The sequence below is a fragment of the Eriocheir sinensis genome, chromosome 33, assembly GCF_024679095.1.
Source record: "Eriocheir sinensis breed Jianghai 21 chromosome 33, ASM2467909v1, whole genome shotgun sequence".
Taxonomy (NCBI): Eukaryota; Metazoa; Arthropoda; class Malacostraca; order Decapoda; family Varunidae; genus Eriocheir; species Eriocheir sinensis.
In genome coordinates, this window is record NC_066541.1 from 17,112,476 (window position 1) to 17,134,975 (window position 22,500).

A 22,500-nucleotide genomic window follows, 5' to 3' on the forward strand; every position below is an offset into this window, starting at 1 on the left:
CAGTAAAATCTCTCCCCTTTCTTTCTTTCTTGTACCTCTCCTCTTTTCTCTCCTGTACTACAATGCTCCGTTTTCAAGGCCTTTAAAGTGAATGAGTGGGGAAGTTTGCGTGGAAAAGCCTTTAGTCATGCACGCTAATTGGGTGTGGTAGACCTTTCCCGCTGCCGCTACGTCTTCCAGAGCACCCTTCTGTCCACCTGCATTCCGAAGACCCGTATTCTCAAAGGTCACGGCGCCTCGGTTGTCTGTTTGAAAAGCCGCTCGTAAAAGTTGCTGGGACTTTCATGGACTGTTTTGTGATGGTAGTGATAGTTTTACACGGGAAGATAACCAGTGGAAACCGGGTTAATCTTCTCTGTGGCCTTGGGAAACAGTCGTGGTTAAAGTCCAATACGTTTAAGAATACGGACTGAAGACACAGGTGCGGCCTCAGGGCCAGGAAAATCTGCGTCAGGTGTTTCAATCAGTTAGTCAGCCAGCGCACTCCTCCTCCTCCTCCTCCTCCTACTACTACTACTACTACTACTACTACTACTACTACTCCTTATTCATTAGCTCATATTAACAGACACCGAACCACTCTTCCCTATCACTATTTAACCCTATCTATATACCCTTTCTATACAACCCAATCTATATAATCCTATGTATCTAATCCTATCTATTTAACACGTATACTCCATCCCACCCTTTCCCCACCTCCTTACACCCAAATCCACCCCCCCCCCCTTATCCCCAACACTCCACACCCACACCCACACTCCCCCTCTCCCACATTCACTCTTCACCCCCTCCCTCCTTCCTCCCCCCCTCTCTATCGATTACAGTACCCAAAGTCTACCATTCAACGAAGCATAAATGATTTTCCATGTCCTATTTTTTTGTGTTTACTATAAGATACCAACCAGTTAGTTTAATGCTTGTGTTTACGTATGCATAGCGGGCGGGAGAGGAGGAGGAGGAGGAGGAGGAGGAGGAAGAAGAAAGGGAGAGTATAGGAAGAGGAGAGTGAAGGACAGACAGCGTGTATTCATTTTCACTCTTACCATAATTGAGAGAGAGAGAGAGAGAGAGAGAGAGAGAGAGAGAGAGAGAGAGAGAGAGAAACTATCTGGGGATGTGACACACTAACTGAACACCCCGACACCTCCTCCTCCTCCTCCTCCTCTATCTCCTCTTCCTCCTCCTCCTCCTCCTCCTTCACGGCCTTCGTCACTCCTACAACTCTCAAATTCAACCTTGGGCGACAAAATAACTGAGAACGAGTCACGAAAACACACACACACACACACACACACACACACACACACACACACACACACACACACACACACACACACACACACACACACACACACACACACATGCATAAGGAGATAGATAGATAGATTGACAGATAGATAGATACATAGATAGATAGATAGATAGATAGTTAGATAGATAGAGGAAGGGAGGGAGAGAGATGAGAGCCTTTGGGAGAGTAAGATAGCGTTCTGGCACCAATGGGAGAGTTTTAAGAAGAGTTTAGGAGAGTCTTATGAGGGAGAGAAGGGAGTGAGTCTTTGGGAGAGAGAGAGAGAAGGGTATAGTGAGTCTTTGGGTTCTGGCATCACTGTAAGACTTTTCTGGAAGAGTTTGGGAGAGTTTACAAGGGTGGGAAGGGTCTTTGGAAGGGAGAGAGAAAGTAGGAAAAGGATATACAAGGGAGAGAAGGGATTGTTGAGAGTCTTTGGGGTCTGGAAGAGTTTGAGGGAGTCATTATAAGAGGGGGAATGAAAGGGAGAGATTTTGGGCGGAAGGGAAGAGTACAGCAAGAGGTTTTAGGAGAAGGAGAAGAGTATATAGTTAGTTTTTACAAGGGAGACAAGGGTTTAGTGTGAGTCTTCGGGTTCTGGCATCGCTGTGAAACTTTTTGGAAGAGTTTGGGAATATTCTTCACGTAGGAGAGAAGGGAGTGAGAGTCTTTACGAGAGAGATGGGAGTGACGGTCATATTTTTAAACATTTCGACACCCAAGCTCACATATTTGACAAGACATTCGTAGGAGTTTCAAGCATTTCCAGGGGTAGTTTTATAACTCTTCTGGTAGTCTGACCCTTCTTCGGTACCGTCAACCTAAGGAAACAATCATTAGAACCCGATTGACCTCCATTTCGACCTTTGTAACTGTTGATTTGAGAGGTGGATGCGTCTGAGAATCCTGCGCTGTCTTTACAAGGGAGATAAGGGGTTTGTGAGATTCCTCGGGTTCTGGCATCGCTGAGAGCTGATCGCGTCACGTGTTTCTCCCGGATAAGCCTCAAGGTGCAAGAATCTCGGCCCGGGGAGAGAGGTGGGCGGCGAGCGGAGGCGGCAGGGTGGGCCGGTGGGCAACCCTGAGGCACACCCACCCACCAGTGGCCGCCAGGAATGTTCGCCTCTCCCTCTCTCCTCTCCCTCCTCCTCCTCCTCTCCCTTCTCTCTCTCTCTTCTCCCTGTCTCTCTCTACTCTTCCAGATTTCGACAGTACTGCTCACTCTGCTGTCTCTTCCGCTTTTCTGCTTTATCTTTTCTCTCTTCTCTCTCTCTCTCTCTCTCTCTCTCTCTCTCTCTCTCTCTCTCTTTAAGGCATGATGACTCGATGTTGAAGTGACTGAAAAAATGTGTGCTTGGTTATTTTGTCTCACTCGCGTGTATGTAAATGTGTGCGTGTACGTGTGTGTGTGTGTGTGTGTGTGTGTGTGTGTGTGTGTGTGTAGGGTCTGGCTTCCCTGCGGGCATAACCTAATGGTGTGTCCGCCTACCTCCCCCCTTCTCCTAACCCCTCCCCTTTCTCCTCTGACTCCCTACCCCCTTCCCTACCCCCTCGGACCTTCCTTCTTACCTATACACACACACACACACACACACACACACACACACACACACACACAGACACACACACACACACACACACACACACACACACACACACACACACACACACACACACACACACACACACACACACACACACACACACACACACACACACCTCCTCCTCCTCCTCCTCCTCCTCCTCCTCCTTCGTCTTCTCCGCCTTTGACAAATATTATGTCGTACTTTTTTCACCTCGCGCGGCCTCGGGGTTACTGCAGCCGCCGAGACACGACAGCTTCAAGACGTGACATCGGCGGCAGCGGTGGCGGCGGGGCGGCGGTGGTGGGGACGCGGGGTGGGGCGGGGCAAGATGCTGGGGTCCCCGAAGCATGCCCCGAGGCAAGTGTCCAGCGGAGTATAAGAATGCAGCCAGACACAGCCCCGCACATACCTCCCGCCCCCCCCGCCCCATCCTACCCAAACCCTGCCCCGTCTTGCTGCCCCGTTCCTTTATGCCCCTCCCCGCTGCCCCGTCCGTGTCTAACGTATCCCAGGTCCTCTGTGCCCGGCCCCGTCCCCGTCATACCCCGCCCTGTCCCGAAATTGCTGCCCCGCCCATGTTTAAACAATTCTAGGGGCGTTTACACCCTGCCCCGTCCGTGTCTACCTCATCCCAGGTGCTCTATGCCCCGCCCCATCCCCGTCCTACCCTCCCTACGCCCCGCCCCGCCCAGTCGTGCTGCTCCGCCCATGTCTAACCAATTCTGGGGTCTTTATGTCGTGCCCCGCCCCACCCCGCCTCACCCCCGTCATCCCCGCTCGTGTCCAACTAATACCGGGTCCTTTGCGCTTTACCTTGCAACGCCCCGCCCCGCTAAGCTCTGCCCCGCCTCACCCCGCCCCGCTCCCCCGCTCCCTTGGTATGCCGCGATCCGTCCAGTCCCGCTGCGCCTAACTGCGTTTCGTTCCCGTCGCGCCCTCACGCAATCTCACACAACGGCGGCGAAGTGGATGCTGGGAGGGGCAGTGGCGCTGAGATGGGGTGTTTCACGGTATTTCGAGGCATGGAACACTGTGTTGTGATGGTCAATGGAGGTTGTTAGTGTTCTCCTGTGCTACGTGGGTAAGTTGGGGGCTGGGTTAAGCGATGGTGGTGTTGCAAAGCCTAGAACACTGGGTTAAAGGGTGAGGAAGGTTGGAAGTGTTTTGTTGTGGGGGTAAGGAGAGTGTTGCTAATGGTGATCTTACACAACGGCGGCGAAGTGGGTGTTGGAAGGGGCAGTGGGGAGCTGACTGGGGTAAGCGATGGGGGTGTTGCAAAGCCTGGAACACTGAGTTAAAGGGTGAAGAAGGTTGGTAGTGTTATGTTGTGGGGGTAAGGAGGAGAGTGTTGCTAATGGTGATCTTACACAGCGGCGGCGAAGTGGGTGTTGGAAGGGGCAGTGAGGGGCTGACTTGGGTAAGCGATGGGGGTGTTTTAGTTTTAGGGGTAAGGGAGGCGGTTGGTGCTGTGTTGTGTTGCGGAGGTGAGGAGTACAAGTGTTGCTAAGAGTAATAAGACAGTGCTGAGGGATGTAAGAAGGACAGGTGGTGTTGGTAATGGTTTAAATAAATATGCTTGCAACGGCATGGAACGGACGAAGATATGCTGACGGTGCCGCTACAGAGGAGGAGGAGGAGGAGGAGGAGACGGGCAGACAAAGAGGTGAAAGGAGGAGGAGGAGGACAAGCACACACACGCGGGCGGCGGGTGGTCGGTCGGTCGGTCGGTCGGTCGGGTCGCTCAACGAATTGATTGAAAGGAGTAAAACTATCCGCGTCTCTATTTTCGTCGAGTTCCTCTCACATAACGCGAAGGACACTCCCTCGGCCCTTCCAACCTTCCCTCCCTCCCTCCCTACCCCTCTTAACACACACACACACACACACACACACACACTCACACCGACGCGCCCACCCCGTGGTCCGGCCGCAGTCCGGCATCCCGGGACCTTCTCTACCTCGCCCTCAGGGGATTGCGCCGGTCCTTGAGGCAGGTACCCTCCCGCCGCACCCTCCACCCGCCACCCCCCAGCCCGGGGTCACACCTGCGGCGGGGCTCGGCGCTCCCCCGAGGGGCAGACAGCTAAATGAAACTCCGACGAGTCCTCCTCCGGGCCTTTGTAAACACGGCCGCCGCCTCGGTACGCGACTCTCGCTTCTTTATCCACTCGCTGTGTTGCAACAAAACATTGTGAAATCATCGCCCACTTGATGAAACACGGCGGGCCAAGGAGCCAAGGAGCGCCTCACTCGGACTCGGATATTAGCTTTCCTTGAATTTTCAGCGACGAGTTATCACACAGTTCTGAGGAGCCGAGTTGGCGGGGAAATATTTACAAAATAAATAGAGGATGAACATGCGCCCGAGTTGACTTTATGATGTCAAAGAATGAAGCGGAACTTTGCATAGAAGAGAGACGAGACGCTGCTCACCGCTGCTGTATATTTGATAACCACATACACCGCCGGAGGGGAAGGAGGAGGGAGGAAGAGAGGGAGCAGAGGGAGGGGAGGGAAGGGAGGAAACGAAACAGAGGGAACGAGGAAAGAGTGACACCTATACGGGGGGAGAGGGGAAGCTAACACACACACACACACACACACACACACACACACACACACACACACAAACACACACGGCCTCCATCAAATCATTCCCAACACTCCCTCAACTCTCCGCGGTCTTTACCCACGCATCGCCAACTCCAGCCCCCGCAGCAGCCCGCCAACTCTTCGGCGCCACGACTATAAAGTAACAACACGGAAACTTCTCTCCCACGCGGCGATAACCCACACCTGTAATTACCTAACGATACACCTTCGCCCTTATCCCGCCCCCTTATCGCCTCCCCATCCTCCTCCTCCTCCTCCTACTCCTTTCCTAATCCATCTTTCTCCACCTCTTTCCATAGTTCTCTCTTTCTACGTTCTCTCATTTTTTCCCATTTTTCTTTTCTTCTTATTGTTTTCCTTTCTTACTTTCTCCTCCTTTTTTAACCTCTATTTCTTTTCCTCCTCTTCTTCCTATAGTTTTCCTTTCCCGCGTTCTCCTCCTACTCCTCCTTATACATATAGTCCTCTCCTACTCTCTCCTACTCTCCTCCTCAACCTATTCCTCCTCTTCCTACTTTCCTAATTCCTCCTTCTCCTCCTTCTCCTCTTCCTATAGCCTTCCTTCCTATGCCACACTCCTCCTCCGCCTCCTCCTCCTCCTCCTCCTCTAAGCGAGTCATATTTCTCTTTCTCGGTCTGAAATGATTAACCGCAAGGCTGAGTCCGCTGGGCCGGGGGCGAGACAGCCGATTCGGAATGGTTAATCTTGCTTGGTTAATTATTTCCCGCCCAATGAACGGCGGCGTGTCCAAAGACGTGTCCTTCGGCACCGCACAAAAACCGCGGCCACGCCATTAACTTCTTGCGGACAGAGAGAGAGAGAGGGAGAGGGAGGGTGAGAGAGTGAAGGGGAGGGGGTTAGAGAGAGATAAAGGGGGTGAAAGAGAGAGAGAGAGAGAGAGAGAGAGAGAGAGAGAGAGAGAGAGAGAGAGAGAGAGAGAGAGAGAGTATGTATTATCGACTCTCCCTCTACTCTTTCTCTCTCTCTTCCCTCCCAGGTAAGTCACGCCCGGGGGGAGTCTGGCTGATTACAACCCCGGGGAGTGAAGAGAGTGCCTGGGGGGCCGTGAAGTCGTGATCCCCAGTGGGTGAAAGGGAGAAGGAGGAGGGGAGGGGGAGGAGGAGGAGGAGGAGGAGGAGGAGGAGGAGCAGAAGAGAATGAAGTGAAAGATGAGGTGAAGAACGAAGATTAGGAGTATAAGAAGAAAAGGAGTGACAAGAAAAGCCTAAGGAGGAGGAGGAGGAGGAGGAAGAGTAACGAAGAGGAGCAAGAGAGAATGAAATGAAAAATAAGGTGAGAGAAGACGAAGAGATTATTAGAAGGTGAAGAGGAGAAGAAAAAAAAGGAGGAGGAGGAGGAGGAGGAGGAGGAGGACAAACTTAGAAGAGGAAGAGAGAATGGAATAAAAGAGACTCAAGAAAAGAACAAGAAAGGAGTAAAAAGAAAACATGATTATAATGACGAGGAGGAGGAGGAGGAAGAGGAGGAAGAGAAGGGGTAAAGGGGAAAAAAGAAGGGAGGAGAAAGGGGAGGAGGAGGGGGAGAAGGAGAACGAGGCCCCCCACCCCCCCATCTCCCCCAGGGCCATGCCAGGGGTGGAGGTGTGGCATGTAACATATACTGGGGTGCCCCTGGGCCTCACCTCCCCCCAGCCTTACCCCGGGGCACGCCAGGGGGAAGAGGAGGAGGAGGAGGAGGAGGAAAGTGAAGAGAAACAAGAGGAGGAAGGAAAAGTTAAAAAAGGAAAGGAAATAATGAATAATTGATGAATTAGGAGAAAAACAGAAGGAGAATATTAATAAAAGTGTAATGATGATGATGATGAGAATAATAATGATAATAAAAAGCATAAAAACAGCAACATTACCACCATTATTATTATTATTATTATTATTATTATTATTATTATTATTATTATTATTATTATTATTATTATTATTGCTATTATTATTATCGGGGTCGTTCTATTAAGCTGATGAATATTCCGAGTATTTTGTATTTGCAAGAATGTTTCCTATATTACGATTTTTTTTTGTCTTGTTCAGCAGGAATGCATCATAATTATTAGTGCTGTGTTTGCGTTTCATGGCGTGTGCAGTTCTCTTCTCTTCCTCTCATCGCTACGCCTTCCTTTGTCTTCCTTTACCTATCTTTACCTTCATTTCCCTCATGCTCTCTTCCCTTTCCTCATCCTCCTCTTCTCCCTTTCCTTTTACTGTATTCATCTTTCTTTTTCCTCTTCTTCCTTTACCCCCTTTCGTTATGCTGTGTCCGTCTTCTCTTCCTTTCATCACTAAGCCTTCCTTTACCTTCCTCTACCTCACTCCTTCCTTTCATTCTTTCCTCCTCTTCCTCCATTTCTTTTCCTGTATCTGTCTTGTCATATCCGGTGCCATTTTCTTCAGTACAGCGTTTTATAATATTTTCTCCTTCCCTTCCACAGGAGAATCTGCGGGGACAACCTTGACAGTCTTCGGTCCAGGTAAGAGTCAACTTTCACCCGTCGACCGATCACCCACCACACACCATCACTGCATCAGCTATCATCCGTTCACCGATCACCCATCACACACCATCACTGAACCAGCTATCATCCGTTCACCTCACACCCACCTCACACCATCAATGCTCCGCTCGTTTTATCTTGAATGCCTTTCCCGACCATGCTCTCCCTATAAGACCTTACCCTTACTTGCCTCACCGCTTGCTATACATACTACTACATATACTATACTTCAGTAAGAGTCAAATATCACCCGTCGACCGATCACCCACTACACACTATCACTGCTCTGCTCTCCTTATCTTCCTTTACCTTTATCTACCTAACTCTCTATCTTCCTTTCCTTGCATCATGAAGTCCGTATTCTCAAACACTCCGGGGCCTAACACACTCACATTTGATAAGGCTTTCCTGGAGGTTGTGTTAGTATTTCCATGGGTAGTTTTATGAGCCTAGTGATAGTTTGGCAAGGCTTCTACACCATGAATGTGATATGCACCCATGAGAACCCGATTAAACTCCCTTGTGGCCCTTGGAAATAGCGTGTGAAAGTCGAAAATGTCTAAGGAAATGGGCCTTCGTTACTCCCTTCCTTGGCCTTACTCTCTCTCCAAGACCTTACCCGCACCAGTCTCACCCTTTACCTTATATACCTCCGTAACCTTTGCGTGCCTCCATTCAGCCTTAATCCTCAGCCTACCTCGTTCCCATTACACGTTAACCTTACCTGTTCTAGCTTCAATCTTTCCCTATCTACTTAACCATCCACCCTTTCACTTCTAATCCTCCCCAACCATTTTTTTCACTTTATTCTTTTATCATATTTTTTCCCTCTTATCCTGTTCCTACTCACCTTCTTTTGCCCTTTCCCAAATAGGAATAAGAGAGAAAAGAGGAAAAGTAGAGGCTGTTAACAATAACGATAGAGAATAGGGAACAGAAAAAAAGGAGGAAGGGAACGAGGGAGGGAGAGAGAGAAGAAAAGAAGAAAGAAGTGACGTAAGCCGAACGAGTAGAGGAGAAGGAAAGGAAGAGGAAGAGAGAGAAGCGAATATGGGAGGAGGAGAAAGGGGAGGAAAGCTGGAGGGAGGGAAGAAGAGAAATGTGTCCACTACCCCCTTCCTCCTGGGCACCACCACCATCTACACCACCACCACCACATCCTGAGGGAGCACCTACGGGGACTCCAGCGCCCGGTTCCCACGCACCGCCGGAGCCAAGGGCGTGCTGTTAGGGCTCCATGACGCCCCCGCCGGCCCGCCCGCTGAGGCCCCGTTGCACTTTCCTCGCCCAGAGAAGAGAATAAACAGTGACTTGAGGAGTTCACTTTGCCTGGTTGTCTCTGTCTGTTTTCTGTTGCTTTCTTCTTCTCTCTGTCTCATTGTTTTTGTTTGTCTGCTTATATGGTTTCTCTGTTTCTGTCTTTCTTTCTATCTGTCTGTCTGTCTGTCTGTCTATCTTTGTTTGTCCCTCTCTCTCTTTCTTTCACATATCGCCCTTATGCTGAAGTCTGAAAAACTCCACAAAGAAAAATATAAAGGAGGCAAGGAAGAAATTACGTACAACGGAAGAAAGAAAGGAATACAAGAAGGAAGACAAAAAAGAATGAAGAAAGAAAGGAAGACAGGAAGTAAGGAAGAAAGAAAGACGGGAAGGAAGAAAGAAAGAAAGGAAGGAATGAAGAAAATAAAACAGGAAGGAAGGAAGGAAGAAATGCCGTGAAAAAAGATGGAAGGAAGGAAGGAAAGGAGAATAGAAAGCAGGAAGGAGGGAAGGAAAACGGAAACAAATGATTAGTGACAGAAAACACGCGACAGATTTACAGTCATCGATAATAATTACTTTTCCTTTTCTCCTTATCGACAAGACAAGAGAAAGGGCGATGACACACACACACACACACACACACACACACACACACACACACACACACACACACACACACACACACACACACACACACACACACACACGACATACCCACCTCCACACACACAACGTCCCCTTCCCACTCCCCCCACACTCCCCTCCCCTCTTCCCTCCCTACCTCCCACACACCCACACACTGACACACCGCATTGGCAAACCGCAAAGAGGAATAAGACAGGCAATTGAGGCGACAAGAACACGGACGCTAAATGGCCTGTTACGTGAATGGTCTGTCTTTTGTTCCCAACGCTGCCATTACGAGAAGATGAGGTGATAGGAAGGGGAAGGTGGAATGTTTTGATATGGAAGAAGGAAAGGTATAGTGAAAGGTACGGTAAGGGTATAGTCCTCTGTTCCCTGCGCTGCCATTAGAAGAGGTGGTGATAGGGGAAGGTGTTGGGTTGTTTTGATTTAGATGAAGGAAAGGTATGGTTGGGCTAAAAGGCATACGGTGCAGCTGCGCGTGGCCTCAGTGCTAATCTCCGTTACCTTGGCCCTTTAGACATTTATAAAATGAAGAACAACATATTGGCCCTTGGAAATAATAATAATAAGAAGAAGAAGTAGAAGAAGAAGATGAAGAAGAAGAAAACGAAGTAGAAATAGATGAAGATGAAGAAGAACAAGAACAAGAAGAGCAAGATATAGAAGAACAAGAAGAACAAAAAGATGAAGATGACTACGATGAGGAAGAGGACAAAAATTATGATTACAAAAAAAAAAAGAGTATCTGGTAAAGGAGGAACTGGACGAGGAGAAAGAAGTGGCGGAGGAAGAAATGGAGGAGGAAGAGGAGGAGGAAGACTTGTTGCACTTTCAGGCAGTACATCTGTTGCCACAAGCTTTCACTTTGAGCCCGGAGGAAGAGGAGGAGGAGGAGGAAGGAAGAGGAGGAAGAGGAGGAGAGGAGGAAGAAAAGGGAGTTGAAGATAAGGAAAGGAACTAAAAGCAATGGAAACAGAGAAATGGAAGAGGAATGAGAGGAAAAGGAGAGGAAGGGAAAAAGGGGAATAGGAAGAGAAAGGAAGACGAAAAAGAAGAGGAAAAGGAGGAGTAAAAGAGATGAGAGAATTTAGACATGAGGAAAGGGGAGACGAATGAGAGGAAAAGGAGCAACCGAAAGGGAATGAAAAAGGAAAAAGAAGAGGAAAAGGATGAGGAATGAGAAGAAAATGATAGGAAGGGAGAAGGGGAAACAGAAAGAAAGAGGAAGAGGAAAAAGAAATGGGAAATGAGGAGATAAAGATAATAATAATAATAATAATAATAATAATAATAATAATAATAATAATAATAATAATAATAATAATAATAATAATAATAATAATAATGATAATAATGATAATAAAAGAATAACCATACTATCAACAACCCGTTTCAATAACAACAACAAAAAATAAATCCCACAAAACAGGTTAGCCAGGCAGTCAACCGTACGGCACTTTTCTTATATATATATTTTTTTCGCTATATTCTACTTTCATCTAATATTTTTTTCCTCAACATATCATCCTCTTTCAGTTTTCACTCTCAGCCTTTCCATTTCCATCTCCTCTAGTTTCATCTCTTCCCATTTCAATTCTTCCCCTTCCTTTTTCAACTCTTACTATTGCAATTCATCCTCTTTCCATCCAATTTCGTTTCAACCTTCATCCTTCTTCATTTTTCAATCCCAGCCTTTCCATTTCCATCTCCTCTTTCACTTTCTATCCTTCAAAGTTCATTCATTTCCCTTCCTTTCATCCATCCTCTTCTATTTTCAACTCTTACTATTGAAGTTCTTCCCCTTCCATCCCTGGCCCTTCCATCTCTTTCAATCTCTCCTTTTTTAACTTCCTTTCAACTCCATTTTCACCTCTCTTCCAACTCCTTTTTATAACCTTTTCTTTTTCAACTTTTTTTTTTAGCGTTTTCAACTCTTTTTTTCTGTTAACCTTTTCACTCTAAGCCACTTGATTTCTATGCTATCAGTTTCAACCCATCGACGTTCGGCCTTGCACTGTTTTTTTTTTTCATTTCTTCAATTTTAACCTTTCCATTTTCAATTCTTCCCCTTCAAACCCCTTCCTTAATTTTCAACCTTACGACTTCCAACACTTTTATTTCTAACCACTTCACTTTCAACCACTCAATTCTCAAACGCTACACTTCCCTTCTCTTTTAGCCCTTTTCTCTTTCAATCCTCCCTTTCAAAGCCCTTTATTTTCAAGCTTGCGACTTCTAATACTATAATTTCTTACCATTTCCACTCTCAGTCCTTTCTATTCCCACATGTTCCACTCTCAACCCATCCGTACCCAATTTTTTCACTTTCCATCCTTTCCTTTCAAGCTTTTTCATTTTCAACCCTACGACTGTACGATTTTACAATTTCTATCCATTCCACTCGCAACCATTCGATTCCACTCCGATCCTTTTGCAACTCTTTTACGTAGAATCTTTTCATATCAAACCTTTTCCTTTTTAACCATTCGGCATCTAAAACTTTAATATCTAATCATTTTGTCTTGAAACAGTAATTTTATTTTTCCTCCTTTTTTCTGTGACTGTCCAGTATCTTAAGTATTCGTTGCCTTTGTCTCTCTCCAGTACCCTTTGGTATTTTGTGTGGTTCAAGTTGTTGTATCTGCACCTTGGAGGAAGGCTTTGGTAGCTTATCATAATAATAATAATAGTTCCACACTCAGGTCATTCAATTTCCAACGTTTCCACTTCCAAACCATTTCCATTTCCAACCTTTTCACTTTCAACAGTTCAGTTTGCAATTCCTCTAGTTTCAATCCACACACAGTTTCCATTCTTCATATTTTAATTCACAAGGAAAGTAAATGAAAAGACATGAAGTAAAACGCTGAGTCAATGAACATAAATTGACGAATGCGAGAGCGTGGGAGAATTCACAAAACCAAAGATAAAGAAAACAAAAAAACTTTGAAACATATACAAATAAAAAAAGAATATAGATAAAACAACAGAGCCATATATAGACCGTTTCTAGTCATTCTCTCCCTCTCTCCTCCTCCTCCTCCTCCTCCTCCTCCCCCTCCTCCTCCTCCTCCCCCTCCATCCAGCCTGACCAAGATCACCCGATATCGTGAAAGGGTGGAATCGTCATTTTTTTTTAACTGTGTGTGTGTGTGTGTGTGTGTGTGTGTGTGTGTGAGAGAGAGAGAGAGAGAGAGAGAGAGAGAGAGAGAGAGAGAGAGAGAGAGAGAGAGAGAGAGAGAGAGAGAGAGAGAGAGAGAGGAGGGACGAGAGAAGCCGATGGATGGAGAGAAAAAATGGAGGAAAATAAAAATGGAATATGAGAGGTAGACCTGAAGGAGAGAGAGAGAGAGAGAGAGAGAGAGAGAGAGAGAGAGAGAGAGAGAGAGAGAGAGAGAGAGAGAGAGAGAGAGAGAGAGAGATTGCAGAGGAGGGGAGGAACGGATGATATATTTGGAGAAGCGGGAAAAGGAAATATGAGAGAGAGAGAGAGAGAGAGAGAGAGAGAGAGAGAGAGAGAGAGAGAGTTATACATAAATAGCTATCATGATCAACACCTATAAGTCAAAGTAATAAATAGCCTTAATACCTCCTCTAACACCGACTAATCACATAATTTCCTTCATATGTGTAGATATTAATGTGAATATTATTTTATGTGAATATACTTAACTAACTCCATAATAAATAGATGATATGTACAATAATTTAAAATACTCGCACTAAGCAGTAGAAATCTAATCCAAACTTGTGTATATATATTTCTTATGTGCGTGGAGCTTTGTGTGTGTGCGTGTGTGGGTGTGTGTGTGTGGATTGATGAGTGTGCGTTTGTCCTCTCAACAGTATGTGGGACAGTTATACGAAGACGGCCAGAAACGGAGCGTCGACACGGTAAGATAATTAACGTTGTAGTATATACCTGTGCATGTGTGTGTGTGTGTGTGTGTGTGTGTGTGTGTGTGTGTGTGTGTGTGTGTGTGTGTGTGTGTGTGTTGAACAAAGCATGAACAAGCAACGATACAACACATACGAAGGGGAAGAGAGAGAGAGAGAGAGAGAGAGAGAGAGAGAGAGAGAGAGAGAGAGAGAGAGAGAGAGAACAAGCAAACAGACATACAGACAAACAAGAAGGCAGACGGATAAATCAGTCACACACACACACACACACACACACACACACACACACACACACACACACACACATGCACGGACGGTGTTGTTGTTGTGTTGTGCATGTTTTCAAGCTTGTCTGGAAGGGAAGTGTTCGCTTGTAGACTCGGGAGCTGAAGGTTAACTCGGAGTAACTCTCTCTTTTAATTTTAGCAGCCGAACATGAGCCGCAGAAATGCCAAACACACACACAAACACAGCGATTAGTTTTTTTTTTCCAAGGCGCAAAAACTCCTATGAAAAGTATTGGAGCACATTTTCCTAACTTAACCAGAACTAACTCAATCTCTTGTTAATTTTGAGCGACGAACATCAGCTCCAAAAATGCCAAACACAGACAAACTTTTTTTTTCTAGGTACGCAAACTCCTATGAAAAGTATTGGAGCACATTTTCCTAACTTAACCAGAACTAACTCAATCTTTTGTTAATTTTGAGCGACGAACATCAGCTCCAAAAATGCCAAACACAGACAAACTTTTTTTTTCTAGGCACGCAAACTCCTATGAAAAGTATTGGAGCACATTTTCCTTGCTTAACCATGACTAACTCATTTTTTATTAGTTTTAGAACCCGAACATCAGTCCTAGAAATGCCAAACAGACACAGTGATTAATATTTATTTTTCTAGGCGCAGAAACTCCTATGAAAAGTATTGGTGCACATTTTCCTAACTTAACCTTTACTAACTCAATCTTTTGTTAATTTTGGGAGCCGAACATTAACTCCAGAAATACCAAACAGAGACAAACACAGGGATTAATAGTTTTTCTAAGCACACGAACTCAATTTAAAACACTCGGTGAACATTTTTCAAGCATAAACATTTTGAGATTAGCCTGTGATAGTTTGGCGAGGCGTAACTAATGACGAGATGCAACGTTTTTTCTACCGTTGGGCAAAACATATTTATCCACAGCATGTATACGTAGTGATAGGTAAAGCAACAAAGGGTGTCAGATAACTTTTCCATCGCCTGTGCTTACTAACAGACGTGTAGAGTAGCCATGACCTACAGAAAGGGACCATATTTATACCTCCTTCTTAAGATTACTGAGGAGGAAAAATGACTACCAGGTGTGACGCCCGGAAAGGTGAGATGATGAAGGTTAATTGCCGGGATGCCGTACAGGTGTCGTGTGTTCCTAAGACGAGTGGAAAAAAATATATAACTTTTTTTGTGTATTTCTTAATGATGTTTGGTGTACATGGCTTTTATTTTGCTTGTCCGGTTGGTACTATTAATGGTATTTCTGGGTCTTATAATTTCTGTGCCTGGTATTATTATTATTTTTTTTTTTGTTATCATTAAGATCGTTTGTATTATAATTTTCCTTATAAGTGTTATTTACGTGCCTGGCATTATTGTTTTTTATTATTATTATCATTATCGTTGTTTTTTTTATCATTTTCGTCATAGGTGTTATTTTTTGTGCCTGGTATTATTGATTTTATACTATTATTAGCACCATCATTGTTTTTATTATCATTTTCACCATAGCCAGAACGAGCTTTACTTACAAGTGTCACGTATCATCCCATCAAATAAAGAAACACCCATACAAATTCAAGCCAGAACTAGCTTTACTTACAAGTGTCACGTATCATCCCATCAAACAAAGAAACACCCATACAAATTCAAGCCAGAACGAGCTTTACTTACAAGTGTCACGTATCATCCCATCAAACAAACACCTATACAAATTCAAGCCAGAACGAGCTTTACTTACAAGTGTCACGTATCATCCCATCAAACAAACACCTATAAAAATTCAAGCCAGAACGAGCTTTATCAAACAAACACCTATACAAATTCAAGCCAGAACGAGCTTTACTTACAAGTGTCACGTATCATCCCATCAAACAAACACTTATACAAATTCAAGCCAGAACGAGCTTTACTTACAAGTGTTACGTATCATCCCATCAAACAAAGAAACACCTATACAAATTCATTTCAGCAAGTGTAGAGGACGATGATGATGAAAGCGAACAATGCAATCAGGCAGGACGAGTGGTGTGCACGACTCCAATAACAGATTAGTTTCCCCTTATTTGCTGTAGGTTTCAAAATACTTTCGCGCTGACAATCTGACGGTCTGACCTTCTCGCCAGCTCGATGAGGCTCCACGGACGACCTGCCTTACATCACACACGAAGGAATGGCTTATATTTAGAAGTTTCGTGATGGTATAGCGCTCTCTGACATTCAATACAGCGTTAACCAGCAAACATGATAAGGACGTACACATATCCTACTTTCTGCCTTACATCAAACACGAAGGAATGGCTTATATTTAGAAGTTTCGTGATGGTGGTGCTTTCTGACACTCAATACAGCGTTAACCAGCAAACATCTCCTTAGAAAGTATAATTTTCCTACTTTCTACGATCTGCATTACATCAAACACAGAGGAGCGGCTTGTATTTAGAAGTTTCGTGATGGTGGTGCTTTGTGACACTCAATACAGCGTTAACCAGCAAACATCTCCTAACTACGTATACTTTTTCCTACTATTCTTCTAGCCTACTATTATGAAACACGAAGGCATTGCATATACAGTCTGAAATCGCGTTATAATGGCGCCGTCTGACTCTCAATAAAGCATTACATTGCACGCATATAAAATGGAAGTATATTTTTCTCCAGATAAAATGAATAAACAAGGAAATCGTCTGTACAATATCTCGTCCCACATTATAGCGAGTGAATAACCTGAGGACCATAAATAAGTTACAATTGCTGTGTTGCCGCTCTCTTCCTTGGGTTGAAAATCTGTTATCAGGATATTAAATAGCACGATTATATAAATGGCATAAACTTTTTTCCATAGCCAGTGTGTATAAATAGAGAATTCCTTCGTAAAACACTTCGTCACACATTATATATGTAGAGTGAATAACCTGAATGCCAATACCGACACTGAATACTTTTTCCTACAGCGCTTGAGTTGCCATTCTCCCGCTTTGGTCGTGCATAATGTTATCAGGTGGAGTGTGACAGGCCTCAGTAAACAGTGAGGTACATGTTAAATTTCGCTTGATACTCTGAGCTCGCTACCCACGCCTGACTTACTAACTGATGGCTGACTGACGCAGGTAACGGACAGGTAACAGGTGCGACTCAGGTGTGTACAAGATTACCGGGCACAGCATTAATGTTTTGGTTACCTGGATGATACACGCGGTTTAATAATTAGAGGTTTGTGTTTTATTACTGGTGTTGTTGGTGTTGACGTTGGCGGTTGTGGTGGTGACGGAGTTATTATTGGTGGTGATATTGTTATTATTATTATTATTATTATTATTATTATTATTATTATTATTATTATTATCATTATTATTATTATTGTGAGACTGATATAAACGGGTCTCTCTCTTTATCTCTGTCTATCTATTTAACTCTATCTATACATCTATCTGCCCAAGTCTGTCTGTCTGTCTGTCTGTCTTTCTTTTTGTCTTTATGAATGTATGTATGTCTGGCTACACTCTCTCTCTCTCTCTCTCTCTCTCTCTCTCTCTCTCTCTCTCGTCTCTGTACACACATCATTTAATTCCCTGACGCCAGAAGAAACAATCCCCGCATCAGTTCGGAATAAAAAAAACTCTCGATCCTACTTTTGCCGCGGCGTTCCAGCGGAGGTCGTCATGAATTTCTGGACGCGGAGAGACTTTCAGAGTAATTGTTTAGACAGCACACACACACACACACACACACACACACGCAGATCGCCGCAAAAATCATATCCGTTTCTTCCGTTTGCTTTTCAAATTATATTCTTATCTCGGTCCTTCGTCCCCTTCCTCCCCTTTCTCTCCCCTCCTCCCCTCCATCTTCCCCTCTTCCTCCTTTCCTCCCTTGTCTCACCCCTTCGTTTCTCCTATTCCCTTCATTATTATTTCTTACCCTTTCCTCCCTTCCCTTTCTTCTCCTTTCCTACCTTCCTCCCTTGTCTCATCCTTTCCTCCCCTTCCCCCGCCTCCCTTTCCCTTCCTCTTCACCTTGACTTCCTTATTCCTCCCCCCCCTCTTCCTCCCTTGTCCCCCTTCTCCCCTCCTCCTCCCCCTCCCTTCACCTCCTCCCCCCTACGTTTCCTCGCCCCCTGTTGTGCGTCACTCCCTCGGGCGGCGGCGGCAGTGGCGGCATCGAGACATTGATAACCTTTAGTCCAGTTCGTCTCTTGGTATTTGCAACACTGACTGACTGACCGGCGACCACACCCCTGCACACACACACAAACACGCACGCACACACACAAGGATGGATTCTAGCACGTGATCAGAGAGAGAGAGAGAGAGAGAGAGAGAGGGCATAGCACATATTTTCCTCCTCGTCTCTATAGTTTCTGCGCATACAAGGAAAAAAAATATCTAGCCAACACACACACACACACACACACATACACACATACACACGCACACACACACGCACACACACCTCAAGGCCGAGCTACGCGTGTACAAACGGGAACCAGCAGCAACCAACCCGCTGGAGAGAGAGAGAGAGAGAGAGAGAGAGAGAGAGAGAGAGAGAGAGAGAGAGCTGGGGGAGGACAACAAGGAGACCAAACTCTGCGTCCTAGGCTTCAAGTTTCACCCAGACTCCGTTTTGAGGGAGAGCCAGTTTCTGAGGAGGAGGAATAGGAGGAGGAGGAGGAGGAGGAGACAGAGAACGGTGTAGAACTTGATGTTAAAATAGTCTGGCTTACGATAAATGGTTGCTTTGAACGAAAAATATATGATGTTAATATGTTGTGAATTTGTGGTCACTTAAACGGCTATGATCGTTGGTGTTTGTGGTCAGTGTGTTTGTATGTGTGTGTGTGTGTGTGTTTGGGGGAAGTGAGGCAAGGAAGAGAGAGAGAGGGAGAGGAAAAAGAGGAAGAAGAGGCATGGAATTAAGATATATGTGAGAGAGAGAGAGAGAGAGAGAGAGAGAGAGAGAGAGAGAGAGAGAGAGAGAGAGAGAGAGAGGGAAGGTCGGAGAGAAAATAACGGAAGAAGGAGGAGGCGTGGAAGAAAGATAAATGTGAAGGAGATAATGGAGAGAGAAACTGGAGGAAGAGTGGAGAGGAGGAGGAGGAGGAAGGGAGGGAGAGAGAAAATAAAAGAACTTGGAAGACGGATAAAACATGGAGGGAAGATAAATGTGAAGGAGAAAATGGAGAGAGAAACTGGAGGAAGACGTGGAGAGATGGAGGAAAAGGTTGGAGGAAAAAGGATGCTGCATGGATGACAGATGGATGAGGAGGAAAAAGAGAGGAAGGAAGAGGAGAGAAATGTAGAGAAGAGATGTGATGGAGAATATGGGAATGGGAGAGAAAGAAGGGAGGATAAGGAGAGGAAGAGGGAGAGGAAAAGGGAGAAAAAGGGAGGAGGGAAAAATAAAAGGGAGGAAAAAAGAGGAATAAAAGGAGAACAAGGAGGAAAAGGAGGAAAAGGAGGGAGAGAAAAAAGGGGAAAAATCGGAATAGCAGTAGGGAGAGAAAAATGGAGAGAAAGAGAGGAGAGAGAGAAAAGATGAAACTTGTAGGAGAGAGAGAGAGAGAGAGAGAGAGAGAGAGAGAGAGAGAGAGAGAGAGAGAGAGAGAGAGAGAGAGAGAGAGAGAGAGAGAGAGAGAGGGGGGGGAATAGGGTACTGCAAATGAGAACGGAGGAAATGGAAGGTGGAGAGATTGAAGGGAAAAAAAAGGGAGAAAAGGGAGAGAAGAAGGGAGAGAAAGAGAGGTGGAGGATAAAAAAAGAGTACTGCAGCTGAGAGAGATAGAGAGAGAGAGAGAGAGAGAGAGAGAGAGAGAGAGAGAGAGAGAGAGGAATGAAGGAGCTGGAAGGAAGAAGGGAGGGAGAGAGGGAGGGAAGGAGGGAGAGAAAAGGGGGGGAGGGGGCACCGTTTCTCTCTCCCTCCGGCTTCTCTTGTTAATGACGTTGCCGTATCTTCTCTGAACCCATATTATACCCCATTTTCCTCCTCCTCCTCCTCCTCCTCCTCCTCCACTCATCTCCACCTTACCTCCTTCATCTCCACTTGTACATTCCTTCCATCTCCTCCTCCTCCACCTCCTCCACCTCCTCCACCTGAATCCTGATTCCACATTTTTTTGTCCTCCACTTCCACACCCTTCCACCCCCTATCTCCACCCACTTATCTCCATTTATCTCCATTTATCTCCACTCCCTCCTCCCTCATCTCCTCCCTTCTTCCACATTCTTCCCCCACACCTTCATTCCTCCACTCATTCCTCCCTTCCCTCCTTCCTTCCTTCCCTCCACCTCCTTCCTTGCACAATAAACATCTCCTCTTGTCACCTCCAGCATCTCCTCCTCCTCCTCCTCCTTCCTCCCTCCTCCTCCTCTTACTACTACTACTATTATTACAACCAGACATCAGTATATCACCACTACGCAATACCCACCACCACCACCACCACCATCACCACCACCAGCTCTTGACTCCTCTTTCCTCTCCTCTCTCCTCACCACCATCATCACTCCCTCCTCTCTCTTCCTTCGCCTTTCCTCCCATTCTCTCCTTGCCCTTTTTTTTCCTCTTCTCTCTCCCATCTTCCCTTTTAAAAACTACCCCTTCAATTCCTTCCTCTTCCTTTCCTTTTCTTTCTTGCTTCCTTCTCCCATTTCCTTTCCCCTTTCAAAACTTTCCCTTCCTTCCCCTCCCCTTTTCTCTTTCTTATCTCCCTTCTTCCTTCCTTCTCCCATCTCCTTTCCCTTTGCCAAACTTTCCCTTCCTTCCCCTCCCCTTTTCTCTTTCTTATCTCCCTTCTTCCTTCCTTCTCCCAACTCCTTTCCCCTTTCAAAACCCCTTCAGTCCCTTCCCCTGTACGCTCTTTGTCGACTAACACACACACACACACACACACACACACACACACACACACACACACACAGAGGGCGTCATAATGATTCAGCCGTCCACACCGTCACCCCGCATTCATCAGGCAAAATCCTTCTTTCCCTCTCTCGCTTGTGTGTGATAAATGCGCAGGAATAAACAAATAGAGAGTCAGGGCGCATTTCATCATCAGACTGTCACGCGTAGCTGATAGAAATATTCCGACACAATAAAATTTCAGTTTACGATCTTCTCACTTACCCCTCACTCCCCCTCCTCCTCCTCCTCCTCCTCGTCCATTGGCTATCCTCTAAAAAGTCTCTTCGCTATTCCTGTATACATAAGTTTCGCCACGCCTCGGTTAATATATATTTTTCCACCAATGGCATAAAGATATTTAGGTAACGTGCCTATCACGAAAATGCGTTTGCCGTGGCTTTGTGTAGCGTTGAGTAGCGTTGTTGCATGTTCGGGGAATTGTTTTAGCGTACTACTGTTTTGTTATATACTGATGCTGCTGAAGAGGATTTTCACTTTCGTTAAATTCATTTGATGTGTATTTATTTCCCTGTTTTCTTCTACTGTTTGAAGTAAGCGCGTATGTTGTGAGGTGTTTGTTTGTTGCTTGTTTGTGCAGTGAAGGGAAAGTACAAGTATATAATAATGTCTACTTGTTTTATATATTGGATCCCTCGTATTCCACTAAAGTGCAAATATTACGTAATTCCCAATGATGATATATATGTAGCAATGCAGTGTTGTTGATGCTACTACTACTACTACTACTACTACTACTACTACTATGCTGGGAAAAACGATAAGGGAAGGAGGAAAACGAGAAGGATGGAGAAGGGAGAGATAAGGGAAGACGGAGGAAAGAAAAAGAGGAGAGAAATAACAAGGAGAGACGGTAAGAAGAAGGAAAGAGGAGGAGAAGGGAGAGATAATGGAAAAGGGCAGGAAGGAAAAGAGGAGAGAGAGAACTAGGAAAGGCGGCAAGAAGGGAGAGGGAGGAGGGAAGGAGAAGAAGGATGGAGAAGGGAGAAAAAAGGGAAAGTAAGGAGAAGGAGAGAAGGAACTAGAGGAGAGGAGAAAAGGGAAGAACAGGAGGGAAGAAGGGAGAGGGGAAGGAGAGAAAGTAACACGGAACCTCAACATCAGAAGTGTCGCGTAGACCACAAGACAGAGAGACAAAAAGACGAATCACACTTGTATTGTTTTTTTGAGCCCAGTCACTTTCCTTCTCCAGTGCTCGTGACGTCATCGCTAGGTAAAGAGAAGGTTTTGTTTTGTCTTACCTTGCGCGTTACCTGTTGTTCTTAATTGTTTGATTACCTGTTTATCTGTTCATTCTCTCTCGCTGTCTCTATCTTCCTATCTATCTATCTATCTCTTGTCTTCTCTTTCGTATCGATGTAGAAGATGAATGATAAAAAGAAAAGGAGAATAAAGGAAAGGAGTTGAGAGAATGTGTGGATTATGGACTTCCATGACACACACACACACACACACACACACACACACACACACACACCATGTCAGTATCGTCGCGGAAGACTTCATCAAA

General features: G+C 45.5%; 1 protein-coding gene across 2 annotated transcripts in view; it reads left to right on the forward strand.

The window, feature by feature from the left end:
* Positions 1-22,500, forward strand: part of LOC127006808 (BTB/POZ domain-containing protein Tiwaz-like) — a 148,451-nt gene that overhangs the window by 63,837 nt on the left and 62,114 nt on the right. The window contains exons 3-4 of one of the 2 annotated variants that reach the window (XM_050877150.1): positions 7,938-7,976; positions 13,758-13,805. In XM_050877150.1, the coding sequence (XP_050733107.1) occupies positions 7,938-7,976; positions 13,758-13,805 (87 nt within the window). The remainder of the gene's footprint in view (positions 1-7,937; positions 7,977-13,757; positions 13,806-22,500) is intronic. The other variant, XM_050877151.1, reaches the window with a different exon arrangement.